The sequence below is a fragment of the Hemisphaericaspora subhashii genome (assembly GCF_019202705.1).
Source record: "Hemisphaericaspora subhashii strain CBS 10753 chromosome Unknown scaffold29, whole genome shotgun sequence".
Lineage (NCBI taxonomy): Eukaryota > Fungi > Ascomycota > Pichiomycetes > Serinales > Debaryomycetaceae > Hemisphaericaspora > Hemisphaericaspora subhashii.
Window position 1 is genome coordinate 14,052 of NW_026057350.1, and position 16,219 is coordinate 30,270.

The 16,219-nt window shown below is 35.6% G+C and overlaps 6 protein-coding genes across 6 annotated transcripts; 4 read left to right on the top strand and 2 right to left on the bottom strand. All coding sequences in view use genetic code 12, as the record gives it.

Annotated features, from left to right (window-relative positions):
* Nucleotides 1–141: 141 nt before the first annotated feature.
* Nucleotides 142–3,187, top strand: J8A68_004527 (uncharacterized protein; the record flags this gene model as incomplete). The annotated part of the gene is made up of 2 exons (XM_049408496.1): nt 142–1,365; nt 2,147–3,187. 2 exons carry the CDS (start codon nt 142–144, stop codon nt 3,185–3,187), a joined length of 2,265 nt encoding a protein of 754 aa, XP_049262157.1.
* A 1,203-nt stretch (nt 3,188–4,390) lies between these two features.
* Nucleotides 4,391–5,425, top strand: J8A68_004528 (F-box protein; the record flags this gene model as incomplete). Its single annotated transcript, XM_049408497.1, has 1 exon — nt 4,391–5,425. One exon carries the CDS (start codon nt 4,391–4,393, stop codon nt 5,423–5,425), a length of 1,035 nt encoding a protein of 344 aa, XP_049262158.1.
* A 576-nt stretch (nt 5,426–6,001) lies between these two features.
* Nucleotides 6,002–8,065, bottom strand: J8A68_004529 (apyrase; the record flags this gene model as incomplete). Its single annotated transcript, XM_049408498.1, has 1 exon — nt 6,002–8,065. The coding sequence occupies one exon, from the start codon at nt 8,063–8,065 to the stop codon at nt 6,002–6,004; it is 2,064 nt and encodes a 687-aa protein (XP_049262159.1).
* A 247-nt stretch (nt 8,066–8,312) lies between these two features.
* Nucleotides 8,313–9,716, top strand: J8A68_004530 (uncharacterized protein; the record flags this gene model as incomplete). Its single annotated transcript, XM_049408499.1, has 1 exon — nt 8,313–9,716. One exon carries the CDS (start codon nt 8,313–8,315, stop codon nt 9,714–9,716), a length of 1,404 nt encoding a protein of 467 aa, XP_049262160.1.
* A 253-nt stretch (nt 9,717–9,969) lies between these two features.
* AGO1 (Ago1p) lies at nt 9,970–12,672 on the bottom strand (the record flags this gene model as incomplete). Its single annotated transcript, XM_049408500.1, has 1 exon — nt 9,970–12,672. The coding sequence occupies one exon, from the start codon at nt 12,670–12,672 to the stop codon at nt 9,970–9,972; it is 2,703 nt and encodes a 900-aa protein (XP_049262161.1).
* A 1,126-nt stretch (nt 12,673–13,798) lies between these two features.
* J8A68_004532 (uncharacterized protein) lies at nt 13,799–16,219 on the top strand (the record flags this gene model as incomplete). Its single annotated transcript, XM_049408501.1, has 1 exon — nt 13,799–16,219. The coding sequence occupies one exon, from the start codon at nt 13,799–13,801 to the stop codon at nt 16,217–16,219; it is 2,421 nt and encodes an 806-aa protein (XP_049262162.1).

Consider the following 16,219-nt stretch of genomic DNA (forward strand, 5'->3'; position numbering starts at 1 on the left):
TTATTGGATACGATGTCCATCCCACAGCCTTCAAAACCTTCAAAAAGGGGCTTGATTTTGAAGGACCATCTAATCATAAAACTCTGCTTGCGTACTCATTTTTGCATTCTTGTAATATTTGATAATCCGTCAAAGGTCAGCATGCAAACTCCATTGTCCAAAGATGTTTCACATAACAGCAGAGATGACTGCACCTTACAAATTTCGATAACTCTACCCAATATACAATGCCAGGTGGTTTCGAAAGGAACACTTACGGATGATCATCTAGAAACGCAAATTGCCGCCATTACAAATGCATTACAAAAAATGGCCAAAGCAATTATTCCAAGCCTGCCATTGAATACCAACTCAACTATTCTTGATCTTCCACCGGATGTTTTAAATATTATTCTAGGGTATCTTAATCAAAGAGACAAAATCAATTTATCGAAAACTCATTCGAAGTTTGGAGGCATATGCAAAGCACTGTTATTCAATTCAATTTATGTTTATAATGAATTTGATAGATGGGGGACCATAAGTATTCCAAAGACTTACTATACCCCTTTCTATATGAATCATACGATTATCCGTCAAAGTAATTTCTTCCTAATGATTACTGGTGGTTACTATAGATCAGATTTAATAAAAGAAATTATATTCGTCGATGATACGTTTGTGACCAATAGAGGTCTAAGCTTGATTGCTAACCAGTCCAATTGTCCAATAAGGTTTATAAACTTCGAACGCGAGGAGACTAGAGATTGGTTCATGGAGAACCAAAAAAGGAGCAATTCAGAATATTATAGATTAGGAAGTAATACGCAATCAGAGGATATCCAACCCTTCAAGAACTGTATACGGTATTTAACGATTGAGAAGGCCACGAGTTCTTCTATTCAAATAAATTTACCCCATTTCCAAAATTTGAAGAGAATAAACGTTGTGAACCCCCCATCATTTACGATCACTAGTCCGGTTCTATGTAGTGAGCTACACTTGGATATCTTCAACCAGACATTACTAGGGGATGTACTCTCTTGGTTCGATTTGCTGGCAGTGAAAATATTGAAGATAGCTACCAATCAGGATACATACTACGAAGGAATTCAACCACGTTGTGAGAAATTTCGGAGCCTTGTTGCTTTGCAGATTCCGTTTCATCCTATTGAGCAATGGACAAGGATAATTCGCTCGCTAAGACGTGATTCTTTAAAGGAGATTTATTTAGATGTTTGGGCAAATAGATGGGAAAGGACTACGTTTGATAATGCTATGTCTGGGCTTACCCATCATCAAAATTCATTGCGTATACTCAGCTCGTCGAGAATGGAGCACGCATTTAGAGGTTCCTTACTAATAGAAGATTTGCCAAGACTAAACGTTGAACTATTTCCCAAGTTGGTATATGTGGTGTGTAATCGGGAAGTTATCAGGGTGTGTCCATACAGACGGTTTGGAGCCCTCCTTCCGGTCGACTTTTACTAGCTATCGAAAGATAAAAAATGCTTCCTTGTTTTAATTGTCAAATATCGAATAATCTGGGGAAATTTGATCTTGACTTGTCAGCGAGCTCATTTACTACCACCTGCCGCGAATTGTTTATACATTTTCGTAGAATTCTATAGTTAGTTTAAGAGATATTTACGAACTCTAAGACTGTAGGTTCATGAAGGAGATTTCGTAGCTTGGTTCCTGGTAAAGGAAAGAAAAAAATTGTGGGTTCCTTATCCCCTTTCCATCTAAAAAAAAGCACCTTTTGTTCATCCCCTAACCCCCCCTCTCCCCCTACAAAAAAAAATGGAGACTTTGTTTGTCTATTTCGTAAGTAAATTGGAACTAGTTAGGTTAACTCCTCTCCTGATATTACGGAAGCCTTGATGGATATAGTACAAGCTGCGTGACTCTTTCAACTTTGTCTCATTCCGAGATAATCAGTGAAAACGAGCCGCACAGTGAATCTAGACTGTATATAACAAGATAGAATTTCCTTTAATCTGTTGAAGCACTACTGTAAGTCTCAGTCATTGTGCCATACACTCCGCTGAATAACTTAGATAAGGGAATATTTACAATTCCAGATGACTTATTGGCTCTTATTTTGGACAATTTAAATCAAATGGATGTATTTCATTTAGCTTTAACCCATCGACATTTTGAGAAGGTATGTAGGAGAAAATTGTTCAAATCGGTTTATGTTTATGATGATAATGACCCAAAGACAAAGATAAACATCCCAAAGAAGTTTTATTCTCCATTTTATATGAAGCATACAATTATCGGACTGAATAGATTTTATGACTTCATCTCCAGTGTTCATTATGACCCTGATTTAATCAAGAGAATACTTTTCGTCCATGACAGCTTTATCTCGGTTAAAACCTTGGATTGTGTTGCTAAGCAAGCTCCTCGCTGTGCTATCAGATTCCAAGATATCAGCTTTGATGATACGAAATCTTGGTTAAAAAGTCATGAGCAGAACACAATTGATGATTATCATTTGTTTGGCAACGAATTGGAGGAAAGCTACCCTTTGGAGAGATTGTCTACGACAACACATTTGATTATTCTTCAAGCTGATCCTGGTTGGATTGAAAGATATCTACCAAAGTATGCAAACTTGAAGAGCGTCAAAATTATTGATCCTCCATCATTTGTATTGCAAAATCCGATGAATGTACCTGAATTATATTTAAAATTCAGCAACAGGACTTTAGTAAGAGATTTATTGAAATGCTTTAACGTTCTGAGGATTAGACAGCTATATATTTGCAGCAGAGATCAGGAAACATACTTTGATACTATATTTTCTATGGCTGGAGATTTCAATTCACTCAGAGCGTTGAAAGTTGATGGAACAACGATCGAACAATTGTGGAAATTCGTTGCAAATTTAAGATGTGATTCTTTAAATGAGATGTTCTATACTCTCTCTGATCCCACACAAACAATAGAATTTACCGATGAAATTGTTGAAGCATTATCACATCATAAAAATTCTTTGAAAATAATTTCCTTATCACCAATAGAAAAGGAAGTATTCCGAGTTGGAAAGTTACCGGAATCAACATTCGCCGAATTTGACTTACTAAGTTTTGTTTCTTTGGAAAACTTTGTAGTGGATAAACAAGTTTTGGTTGTTGACCGAGTTCCGAGAAAACCACGGTTGGTTCCACTTGAATTCTATTCGAAGCAGGAATTCTAGAGAGATATCAAACTCCTTATTTGTAGACAGTATTTGCTGTATCATTGCTCGAACTACCCCTTCTGGAAATGAATATTACAATTATATGGGGACTTGCGATCTTTTGGTTTTGATCCATTATTCTTTAGTTATTACAATTCTTTATGATTTTTTATTTTCTTCAGCACATTATTATTTGTGTGTATAGTTATGTTTATAATGAACTCAAATCGAATTTCTAAGAATATCCCCTCCATCATCAAAAAAAAATAGACCTCATCGATCTTATCATCATTTACAAGTCTGGAAAAGTCATAAGCACAAATGACTCTCCATCGGTGTCTAGTCGTTTGCGATTGATCTTCGTTTCAAAGAGAGGGTCTCTGATTCTTTTAGAAGGAAAGCTTACTTGGAAAGCTGGTTGTTGGTTTCTATGTATCACAGATTATCTTAATTCTCGTTTGGAAATGCGCTGGCTTAGTATAGTTGTGCATCTCAGAATATTTATTTGCCCAATTGGCTACAGACGAACGAGGGCCTGATCTTCATTATGTATCTTGCCGTGTTTGTGGGGTACACTCAGGAAACTTTCTTTACTCTAATAGCTGCAAGGTGAGATAAAAACAGCAGGCTAATTCCGTATTCGTTCCCTCCCGACAAACATCGCTCTGAATTTTAGAGAAGACCCATGACAACTTAATAGTACCTTTGGCTCAGGAAAGCTAGTTTAAGGGAGCAGAACAACTCCGAATCCAAGATGAATGGCTTTAACATGAAAGGCACTCTCTATAACATCAAAATAGCATTAACAACACTGACGTAATTTTACTCCAAACTAGGTTTGGTAGCGCGGGTTTATGGAAAATCACATCAAACAGTCTTTGGTAGCGCCTGCTCGGTCCTGAGCAAGATATTTATACCTATTATTATGGTATGAGATCATTTATTCTATTCGTATTTATCATAAATGCCTCTAAAGATGCAGAAATTCCGGTTGCTTTAAACCGAACTATTATTATTCCTCAACAGAAAGGGGGTAGGGGATTTTTTGACATATGTTGCTCTCATCAGCGGCCCCTAATTAATACTCGAATAAGGGGTAGTAGGAGAAAAATAATCCCCGTTGGATTCAGGGGTTTATTAATCAACTGATATTCTCCCACAAATCTCAGGAAATAGAATAACCAGCCATTCAATCTCAATCTCAATCTATACTCATTCGCTATGGCTGAATTATTTAAAGATTGGACTGATACTCCTGGTGGGATCACTATAAATAAATTGGAAGCGCAGCTAGCTATTAACAATGCACCAAAGGAAGAATCATCCCTTGAAATTCTATTAGATGAAGTTAAACAACTACGTATTCAAGTGAATGAACTATTAAAGCCCAAAAATGATATGAGTAAGGGAATATTTATCCTTCCAAATGAAATATTAAGAATCATTTTGCTGTATTTGAATCAAATGGATACAATTCACTTGGCTTTAACTCATCGGTCCTTTGATAAAGTCTGTAAGGAGAAATTGTTTAAATCACTTTATGTAGATGAAGTTCCTATCTTGATAAATATTCCAAAAAAGTTATATTCCCCATTTTATATGAAGTACACGATTATTCACCTGGATAGATTCTTCGAGTTACTCTCGAGTTTTCACTACAAACCCGAGTTAATTAAGAGCATACTTTTTGTAAATGATGAGTTTGTGAGTTACAAAACATTGAGTTATATTATTAAAGACGCCACTAATTGCAGTATCAGGTTTCAGCATATTACGGCCGCCGACACTAAAATCTGGATAATCGCACATCAGAAAACTACACGTTCTGATTATTTCATGTTTAATTATGGTTCGGCAGATGTAAATCCTCGTGAGATCCCCGAGGGAGCAAGGCTTGTATCCGCGCATCAATTTCTCGACAGGGTTGTGAATGAAATGGCACTCTCGAAAATGAAAAGATTGAAGAGCATCACACTAATTGACCCTCCGTCATTTGTTGTCGATGAACCGATTGTGGTAGACGAATTATACTTGACAGGAACCACGGACACGCTATTACGTGACATTTTGAAATGGTTTGCGCTTCTGAAGATTAGGCGATTGCAAGTCTGGTGCGACGAGCAAACATTTCCAGATACAATGTGCTCATTGGCGCCTGAATTGCAATCACTTCGTGCATTGGAACTTAACTTTGAAAGTTGGGATGACTGGCAAAAGTTTACGGAAAAGTTAAAACGGGATTCAAATGTTCTTTAAATAAACGGCCGAGACAAACGGAGTAATGACGTCAAATTTCTCGTCACGAGGCTTTTTCCAAATCATAGCTATTCTTTGAAAGTAATTAGCTACTCGCTGATGCGTGAACATATTTCTTTTCGAGGTGGGTGGGACTCTTGGAAGAGCCTCTGTGGATCTGTAGGAGGACCAGAAGAGGTATCGAAGCAAGTTATAGAAAGCATACACAAAAGTATCTTCAATGCATTGGACTTTCACTTTCCTAAGCTAGAACAAATGATTATTTCCAGGCAAGTTTTAATTGTTGATCGAGTGCCTAGAGATCCTCACCTTGTTCCTGTTGAATTTTATGGTGGCAATTGATATTCAAAAAGGGTTTGCGCGTAGTTTGTATCGAACAGTAAAGAAAGGTTTGGAAGATGAATCGTTAACGCATGGTTGTTATTGTGTAGTACAAAGTACGGTTTATAAAATGGCTATTTTGAAAGGGTCTACGACTGGAATCTTTCCTCAATAGAAATTCTGCTACCAATTTGTGTCTATTATATACGCATGTGCTATTTGCGAAATGAAGCTATAATATGTACTTAAATTAGTTTAATCTATTGAACTCTTTGATCGTGGAATATTGTTTCCTCTGGGCAATGATTCGCGACTATCAGCTTCGCTCTGATAACTTCCCTGTCCATTCTTCTTAGGTACCACAAATGGCTTATTCATAAAATTATTCATTCTAGGGTTAGCAAACTTCGAGCTTGGCGAAGGTACTGAAGAATTCTGAGTATCTAGATGTGGCGCAACTTGTTCATTTAAGCTTATTGTCAGTCTAGTTCGCAATACTGATGCGTCTTGAATTGTTCCTGGAGCTTGTTTTGACATTTGAGGTTGGATTTCTAATTCCATTAATCCTTCTTCTAAGGTCATATTAGCTTGGTCGAGGTTGGAATAAATGAATGAGTCAACATATCGACGGATTCCGGGTATTCTGTTAGCAACATACTCTGCTGGTTTTCTAAATTGGATTGGAATTTGTATTCTTCTAAGTTTGTATGACCATTTTCCAAAGTGTGATTTCCCGAATCGATAAATAAAGAAAAGAAGTAAAAATATGAATAGCAATGAGTACATGAATTGACCGAAGCCAACTCCATTGTCGTCATCATCGTCACTATCGTAACTCTTGGAGCTTAATGATACACCTCCAGGAACAAATTCCTTGTGGGAAATTTCACTTGGATAAATTCCAATTTCTAACTTATCATTATTCGAAACTGGTGGGATTTGAGATGATGCAAATAATAAAATCTTCCCTAATGTCCATGATAATTCTTCTCCTCCTATTGAATTTGCAGATTTGAAAGGAACATGGGCTTTGGTTATATCTAAGACGTCTGTACTTCTTTCTGAATTTTTTATATCAATACCTAAACGAGGTAATTCAAACCCTTCATGCAATATATTCATTACCCAACTTGCCTTGAAACATGCATCTTTCAAAAACTTATCAGGATCTAAATTCAAATATTTTCCAGCTTTCCCATTTTCTAGAATCACATCCCAGTTACTTTCACAGTATTCTTTCACCTTTTTATTAAATGCTTTGAAATTATATTCTCCTCCGCTTTGAAAAATATCATTAGCTGTGTACCAATATTCGGAAATGCCAATGAATTTATCCTTTTCGAAATTAAGTTGTGGTCCATGAATACCATTAAATAAACAGGGTTCATCTTCACAGGGGATACTTTTCATTAATAACGGATATATTGTCTTTACACAGACTTCATAATTCCCTACCCCTTTAATCACATAGTTCTTTCCTTCGTAACTATAATTCATTGTAGCCCCTCTTTGTAAACAAGGATCATTGACTTCATTGGACACTTGTACATTGACATTAATTGATTCAATCAATTGGTTCAAGAATCTTTTACGAGCTTCATTAGCACCAAATCCTAACCAAGTTGCCACGAATACATCCCAACTTTGGGTCTGGCCATTGATATTTCTCAAAGTTACTTTTGCTAAATCGTCAGAATGCTTGGCGATTTGTTCTTTTGAAGATGGAACAAACGCAATTTGGGTAGATGCACCTCCCATATCCATAAACCCAATTGACTCATGTATGGATTTTCCGACGTCATAATTATCGAATTGTCCCATTAAATAATTCAATCCCAACCAACCATAAATACCTTCAGTTGATCCATCAATAATTTGAACAAAATTCTTACAATCGGGTAAATAGAAGTTTGTATTTTCTCTAATACTTCTACAAGTTTCTTTGAGAATCTTCTTTTGGGTTTTTTCAGGTAATAATCTCATTCCAGCAGTACTTAATACAAATACCGGAGTTTCTTTATGTTTATCAGCTGGGATGATACCTTCAGCAAATGTCATCAAATCTGAATAGTGACGAGACCATATTTCTTTGATTTTCAGCTGAGTATTATATTTTGAAATACCAGGAGTAGTCTTACGAGTCCAACCTTTCTCTTGGGTAATCTTTGGTGGAGATTGTAAAATTGTACTATCTGGTGAATCTTGTTGTAGTTTTGGATCTTTCCATTTATAAATCTGGATTCTAGAACCTGAAGAACCAGAATCTATGACAATCCCATATTTGTCATTATTAGACAATTCTGACTTTTTAAGCGTCATCTTTATACTCTTATTGAGTTTTATCAATTCGGTCTTTGGCAACACCTTACTTGATACGATGAATTGAAATTTTAAAATTCATTGCGTGTCAAATGGCTAAACCTGAAAACGAAAAATTATGAACTCCGTCGCTGTGGATCTAGAACTCGCGCCGCACGTCTCCAAATTTGATTCAATTTCCCACACTCTTGTCGAAGTCATCCTACAAACTACTAGACCTGGTAAACAACGTTATTCTCCATTCGCTATGCTTATTCTACCAAATACTCCACCATTACCACTTCAGTTCAGATCTTCGCGTGGTCAGTCAAAACTTAAGGCCAATCTTCTTACTTTACGTGCATCTTTACAAGTCCCCACATTATCCAACTCCAATGATACAATCCGTTATGCCGTCATATTAAGTGACTATTTGGAGCTGATTATAAGATTCGCTCTGGATTCGAGTAATTCTACACAATTAAGCCAAGTCCTCCAGTATGCCAGTGAACATGAAATATTATCAACAGGGGCTGATATCCCTTGGCTGAATACAACATTTCTGGAATCTCATGGTAGAAGTGTACTTGGAAGAAATGGTGGTGATAAGATTAAGAAAGTTTTCTTAAAGGCTGGGGGCTCAGGTACTCCTAAGGCTGAATATTCTTGGAGATTGACTAATGAGATTGAAATGGTAATAATCTCCCTTGCGTTGATTTATATTCGAATTGGTTCAGAATTATCTAATGAAATTATCGATAATGATGAAATCAATCCCAAGGAGATTCCTCAATATAATGAAAAATGGAAACAAGTTGTCAATTTCTACAAACAGGCAATTTCATATTTGTTATTGGGGACTCAGCACTTATCCAATGTTTCAAATTCAAATATGAATGACATGATGTTTAGTTTTATAATGAAACTTGCTGAAATCTGTATACAAATGTCGATATTATCAAAATCATCCTGGATTAATCGATGTAATTTTAATCATACCGATACGATCACCACCACCAATAATGGGACCTTATCCCGAGTTGCTATTTATATTCTTAATGAAATCAAAAGTGCCCAAACGATGTTACAAGGATTAAAGTCAATAGAAGGGATTAGATTGAATTTCACTAGTTGGGGGGAATACTTATCCGTAATTGAGAGTTATTCAAGTGCATATGCTGGATTATTCTTATCCATTGAAAACTATCAACAAGATAAATTAGGTAATGCAATCGGATTATGTCATTTTAGTCTTGTTTGTTTACAGGGTAAGAAAGTGTCAGACAAGGGTACAACTAAACCATTTGATAAATTACGTTCAAAAGTTAATAAACGAAAGAATGAGCATATTTTAAATCATCTTAATTCAGTTTCAAGTTTAAACATTAATAAATCGGTATTTAATGATAAATCAGGGATTGTGTTGAATGATTTGGTTTATCTTTTTGATACGTTAATAAGATTAAACCTTAAATATGAAAAAGAGAATAATAATTTAAAGTTTGATAAGGTTGTGAATTGGATGGATATTAATAATGATTCAAAATGGCCAATTGGGTCAAAGATTCCAGTATCCAATGTGAAGCCGTTCGTCCCACAGATATTACAAACTGCAACAGGAACAGATACAACAGTCCAAAATGAGTACGCCGGTCGTGGAGCTTATTATTAGACGAACGGTGGTAGTGGTGGTGGTGGTGGTAGTAGAATATATCTTTAGAAATTTAAATGCAGACAATAACAATACGTATACTAATTCTAGAAAACAAAATAACTCAACAAATTTAATAACTTAATAACACAAAACAATTAAAAACAATACCATTGCAAAATTCATCTCAAAGGGCATACCCAAAGATCAAAACAAAACAAAGTAATAAAAACCTTTTAAGAAAACCCTTTAGCAACTCTCCCCTGAAGAATACCTAGATATAATACATAGTATTCCTAATATTAGCAGCAACATTATTTCCAAGCTTAGCCTTGGCCTTTTCAACAGCACTCTTATTACCTCTTTCCTTTTCAGCACCAGCAATATAATCTCTACCTCTAGTACACAACAAGTCAGCATAATAAGCAGCAGGAACGGTCTTGATAGATTTAGTAGCACGACCAAAAGTGTGACACAAGTTGTAAGTAATAGTTTGAATTTCATTGGATTCATAATTATTTTCATCGTGCAAGACATAATAATGGGCTGGGATACCACAACCTTGTAAGGCTTGTTGTGATTGGATGTAGAAATCAAAGAAGGCTGGATGGGTGATGTCTCTGTCAACAACAGTACCTGGACTTACATTATCATTTGAAGTAACAGCAACGAAATTCTTCTTTGAATCTGGTGCATTTTCATTAAGTGGAATGAAACGGGTATGATGTCTCTTAACAACAACCATAAAGGTAATCTTTGGACCATAGTGGGGGTTATTCTTTCTCTTACCATATTCAACAAAAGCTCTTTTAATTTCGGTTAATTCTTCCTTCAAAACAGTATAATATTGACCTTCAGAAACACCATCACGGTAGAAAAGAACTTTATTTGGTAATTTACCAATCTTGTTAACATAATTTTCAATTCTTTCCAAAACCATACCAAATATATCTTGAATAACTTCTTGACCACCTCTTTGGACACTAACAGATCCAGGGAATTTATTGAAAATACCATCTTCAGAACCAACAACTGATGCCACGGAAATGGATTCGGCATTAACTTGTCCAGTAGGATGGGTAACATCAGCACCAAGGATAAATACAGGTTGTTTTTGGGCATCAAATAACCCTTTGGAATCGGCTGGGGATAATCTATGATTAGAACCACCTAATTTAAGGTTGATCTTCATGGCAATTTGAGAATAACATCCAATATCAAACCTGTCAGAGCCACGAAGTTTCTTGGTAAAGACATTAAAGACAACACAAGTATTGATAACACCAACCTTCAAATCACCAACTCTCTTGACAGCACGATACATGGTAGTATCCTTCTTATGTAAGATAACAATAAGGTAATCAATCTTGTCTTTGGTTTTTGCTTGAGTGAAAATTGAAGTCAAGGCTTGTTCCATACCATGTTGATCAGAAACTGATGGATGATCCATATCTAACGAATATTTCTTAAAATCACGATTCACATTAACACCTAATCTTGATAATTCACCAAAGAAAGCAATACATGCCCCTTGTAAATCACCAAGTTTATTATTTAAGAATCTATTTTTCATAATACAAACACCGAAATTGAATGACTTAGCTTTCTTAGTTGGTTCAACAAATCTAATTCTTTCCAAGTTCCAATTACCCTTTTTCTTTTCGGTTCTTCCATCATGAGCTTTTTCTTGGAAGATAATTTTCTTATTATCAGAATATTCAATAACTGGGGCAGATAAAACTCTTGAAGGAACAACGGTAAATTGACTATCAACTTTACCGAAATCAACTTTACTAAATAATTTACTGTTTTCCTTACTAATTAATCTAGCCTTTTCCATTGGTTTAGTAGATGTAATTCTAATAAGATTACGGGTATCCCAGACTTCACCATTATATTGTTGTTGTGGCATAATGTATGCTAATTCCATAGGTAAGTAAGCTTCAGGGCCAATCTTTAACAATGGAAGATTTGGGAATTTAAGATTAATTTTCCATTTATCTTTAAAGTATTGACGAACTGAGGTTAAATTACCATTATCATCCTTAAATTTTAAGGTGTCGGCATTTTCTCTAAAATTGAATCCTTGGATGGCTTTACCAGTTTTACGTTCAAGGTAGGCACGGTAAATCTTAACCCCCTTCATAAAGAATTGCGCCTTCTTGATGTCAGCCTCTCTTGGCATACCTCTCATTTGCAAGAAATCTTGGATTAAGTCCAAAGCATTCATTGGAGAACCATCAGGTTTAAATGACTTGTAAAAAATAGCAGTTGTTGGATTTAAGTTTAATCTAATTGAATCAAAAGAAGTTCTGACACTAGCAAAAGTACCAAGGGCGACAAATAACCCTTTTTGGAAAGGTTCAAATTTGGCACCTTTATCGAAAATAAAAAATTTGTTTGAACCTAAACCAACGACATCTTTATTTTCTAAAACTTTAGAACCAATAACGGCAACTAAAGCATTAGTATATTCTTGAATTTCATTGAAATCACAGGTATATCTTTGTAATTGAACATATTTGACCAAGTCATTAAAGTTTAATTCTTTAACATATTTAACTTTAACTTCAGCACCTTCAATAACAGGATAGATAACTTCGTTTTCGATAGGTAAAGGAGTTCTAGAATACATCATATTATGATCTCTATAATAGATATGAGATCTTTTACTTTTAAATGGTTCCTTTTCAAGTAATTTTTCAACCGCACCTTTAATCTTAAGTCTAACTCTTCCACTGACTTTTACATCAACATGGTATGAATATAATTTTAAACCAGCAACAGCATATTTGAAGAAATTAACACCAACTTCGGTTGGAATACCAACGTTACCGTAACCAGGTCTTAATAAGATTTGATGATCATCTTGAGAAATCTTTCCGGCGAAATCTTTCTTAAATTTAGTGATTGCTTTCGTAGCATCTAAGTTTGCCACTTGAGTATCGAACTTTGGTTCACCAGCTTTAGGTGGCATGATTGATTAAATTTGATTGACTAACTTACAAAAAAGTGTTGTAATTAGACTCTCGTGTTTTTCAATGAAAAGGGGGAGACTCTGAGAATTGGTTGTAAAAAAAAAATAAGGAAAGGGAAAAACTTAAAAATTTATCAACCAGTTGGGGGGATTACCCGGTCAATTGTTTTTTAAATAAAAAATTAGAAAAATTTGGAGATTTTGAAAAATCTATTTAAAGAATAACCGTTTTAATATTTTCATTTTGAAATTGTTCTAAAATTTTTTGGTTAATTAATGACCCGTATATGATTAGATGTTACTGATTATACTGATCTTCTATTTTATCAATTCCAATACCATTGGTTTTGATATTCAATTATTTTGGGGTGGCAGCCAAAATTGCAAATAACCGGACGGAGCCGGATTGATTTAATACAGTTTATTTTAACTACACCATAAAACGTGCTGCCACTTGTCTTATTTGAATTTACTAGTTTCCCTTGGCAATAACTATTTCATTCTCATGTGTCAGAATAGATAGGATGTTGCGCATTCACATTCTAAAACTAGAAACTTGTATTAATCCGCTAGAAGTGGCATATCATTTGAAATTTTGTAGACTGCAATTCTTCTTAACCTTTCCCTTTTCAATAACTCTCATTGTTTTTTGTGTAGTGAATACACAACTAGCAATTTTCTTTGCAATTCTACACATATCTTCCACTTTATCATTTTGTAAGATACTAGAAATCCGCATAGCTAATATTACCAGAGAAGACGTACTGTCTAGTCTTGGAAAGAAAACAAAGTCTTAACGATTGACAGGATATTTACATTTCCTGGGGTTATCGCTATGTTACCGGAGATATACTATACTCTAATAAAATATTATATCGGTAGTTTCTTTTTTCAATGGCACGGCTGGAGAGAGTCCCGTCTTCATCTTCAATACCAAAGGTCTGTATCAAGGTGCTATCAGTATCTGCACCGTTTAACAATTATTTCAATAGTAATCACGTGATTCCATTTTTGTTTTTTTTGCCATGAAATTTTTTTCGACATCAAAAAACTTTGAATTTCAGAATTACATAAAGAGCAAAGGGGTTCTCTTTACCTTATAGCAAATAATCATCGTGTTAAACAAATGTCATTTTTTGGATTCGATCCTACTGCACCTCCACCAGGAGTAAATGCAAACAAGAATGATGAAGCTTATGATTTTCAGGATACTTATGAAGGATTAGGTGAATTAGAAGATGACGCATTCAATCAAGAAACGTTTGCTACCAATACTGCTGATATTAGAAAAGATTTCGATTTTGGAACTGGTACAGGAACAGACAATGTAACACAAGCCCCACCTCCACCTCCACAAAATTTCAGTTATGCTCAAGTAGCTTCTTCCAATTTGAATGATGATGAATTCATGCAAGATTTATGGGGATCTTCAAATGCTCCTCCAGCACCAGCTGAAAATAAGGGTTCAGCACCATCAGGGGAAAAGAAGATTTTATCATTGGAAGAAATTGAAGCTCAATTGACTGCAATTGATGAATCCCAAAAACCTCCTCAACCTCAACAGTTCCCACCTCAACCTTATCCAATGCCTCCAGGAATGATTCCTCACCCTCAGTTTGGCGGATATATGATGCCTCCTGGAGGCTTTATGCCACCACCACCTGGTCAATATCCCCAGTTCCCAGGTTTCCCGCAACAAATGCCACCTCAATTCCCAGGTCAAGTCCCACCTCAAATGCCTCCACAGCAACAACAACAACAACAAGTTGGTCAACAACTCCCACCTGTCAGTGCCTCCGCTGCTGTGCCAGCCCAACAACAGCCACAAGCTGTTGAAGTTGCTGGCCAAACGGGTTCTCCTGCTCCTCAAGAAGTACCAGTTTCTGAGCAACCTGCTGACCAACCAAAGCCACAAAAGGTTGATTTATCTCAATTCCCAGTTTTAGGATCTAAGGAAGCCCAGGAACAACAGCAACTTCACCAACATCAACAACAACATCAACAACACCATGTTCATCAGCAACAACCTTTCCACAGGGACCATCATGGCTATCACCGTAACCAACACCAACACCAACATTACCATCAACAACACCAACACCAACAACCTCAAGAAGAACTCACTCCTGAACAACAAGAAAAGGCTGCCAAGAGACAAGAAAAGGTTTCTCGTATTATGAGATATTCTGGTATTATGAATCCAAAGGATAAGGATTTTGTTACTCGTTTCCAATTATCCCAAATTGTCACTGAAGATCCATATAATGAAGATTTCTATGCGCAAGTGTTTAAAGTTATTCATCCAAAGAATGTCAATGGGGCTGTCACCATCCATCAACAAAAGAATAACTCGATTGCTCAGGCTTATTTGGAACAAAGTGGTCATAGATTAGGTGGAAGATATAAGCGTGCTGATGTTGCTTTACAAAGAATGCAACAACAGGTTCAAAAAGCGGTTACTGTTGCTAAAGAAAGACCTAAATTGACTCAATATGCTAAAGAAGGTGCATTGGGTAAGATTTCTTTTGGAAGTGGTAAGAAACCAAGACAACAATTGGAAATTATAAGTAAGGCTGCTGAACGTCAAAAGAAACAAGATGAAGGTAATTTAGAAAAGAAAGAAACTAGTGCTGGAATTAAAAAGTATTCTAAGAAGGATATTTTGAGTATTTTGGAAAATGCCATTACTGAATTAATGAATGTTGAAAGTGAATCAAGAACAAGTTCTGATGTTGATACTTCTAAATTATGGAAATCTTTGAAAGTGTTAGAACAAACATCTTCTTCAGGTGATGATGAAAGTGAAGTTAATCCATTTATTCAATGTTTGAATTATAACAAGATGTTGAAGATTTTATCCCGTTTATTCAAATTTTTGAATCGTGAACAAATTTTAACTATTGTGACTTTAATCATGTCCAATTTGGAAAACCTTTCCGTCATCAAACATGGTTCATATACCACTTATGAAGATCACAAAATCCCAGAAACTTTCGCCAAATTAGTCGATAATTATTCAATGACCTTCACCAAAGTCTTGATGAATGCAGTTTTGGATTTCAAATTCAACGAAATTATCGGATTATTAGTCATCTTAATCGAACACAATAACGTCTCCTTCGTCTCAACTACCAAAATCGGATTAACAATTCTTACGACTTTATTATCCCGAGCAGAATTGATTATTGGAGAAGGAACCATTTCCGCCACCGATCTTTCCGAATGGTCCTCATGTTATGACGAACTTTTCACCTCCCTCGAATCAAGAATCGCCGCTATCTTCCCACCTCATGACGTCGATGATGGATCGAGTAAGGAAAACTATGTCTGGCAATTCTTGGCTACTTTGTCACTTGGTGGGAAATTATCTCATCAGAGAATTATTGTTGATGAAGTTAGAGATGAGATTTTTGGGGTCATGAATAGAGCAAAAGCGGTTAATGATGATTTGTATAAGAAGCAGAATTTGTTGAATAATTTGAATATGTATTTGGTTGTCATGGGTTTAGTTGCTGATGAGAATGAAATTAAAGAACTTCAGAATTAG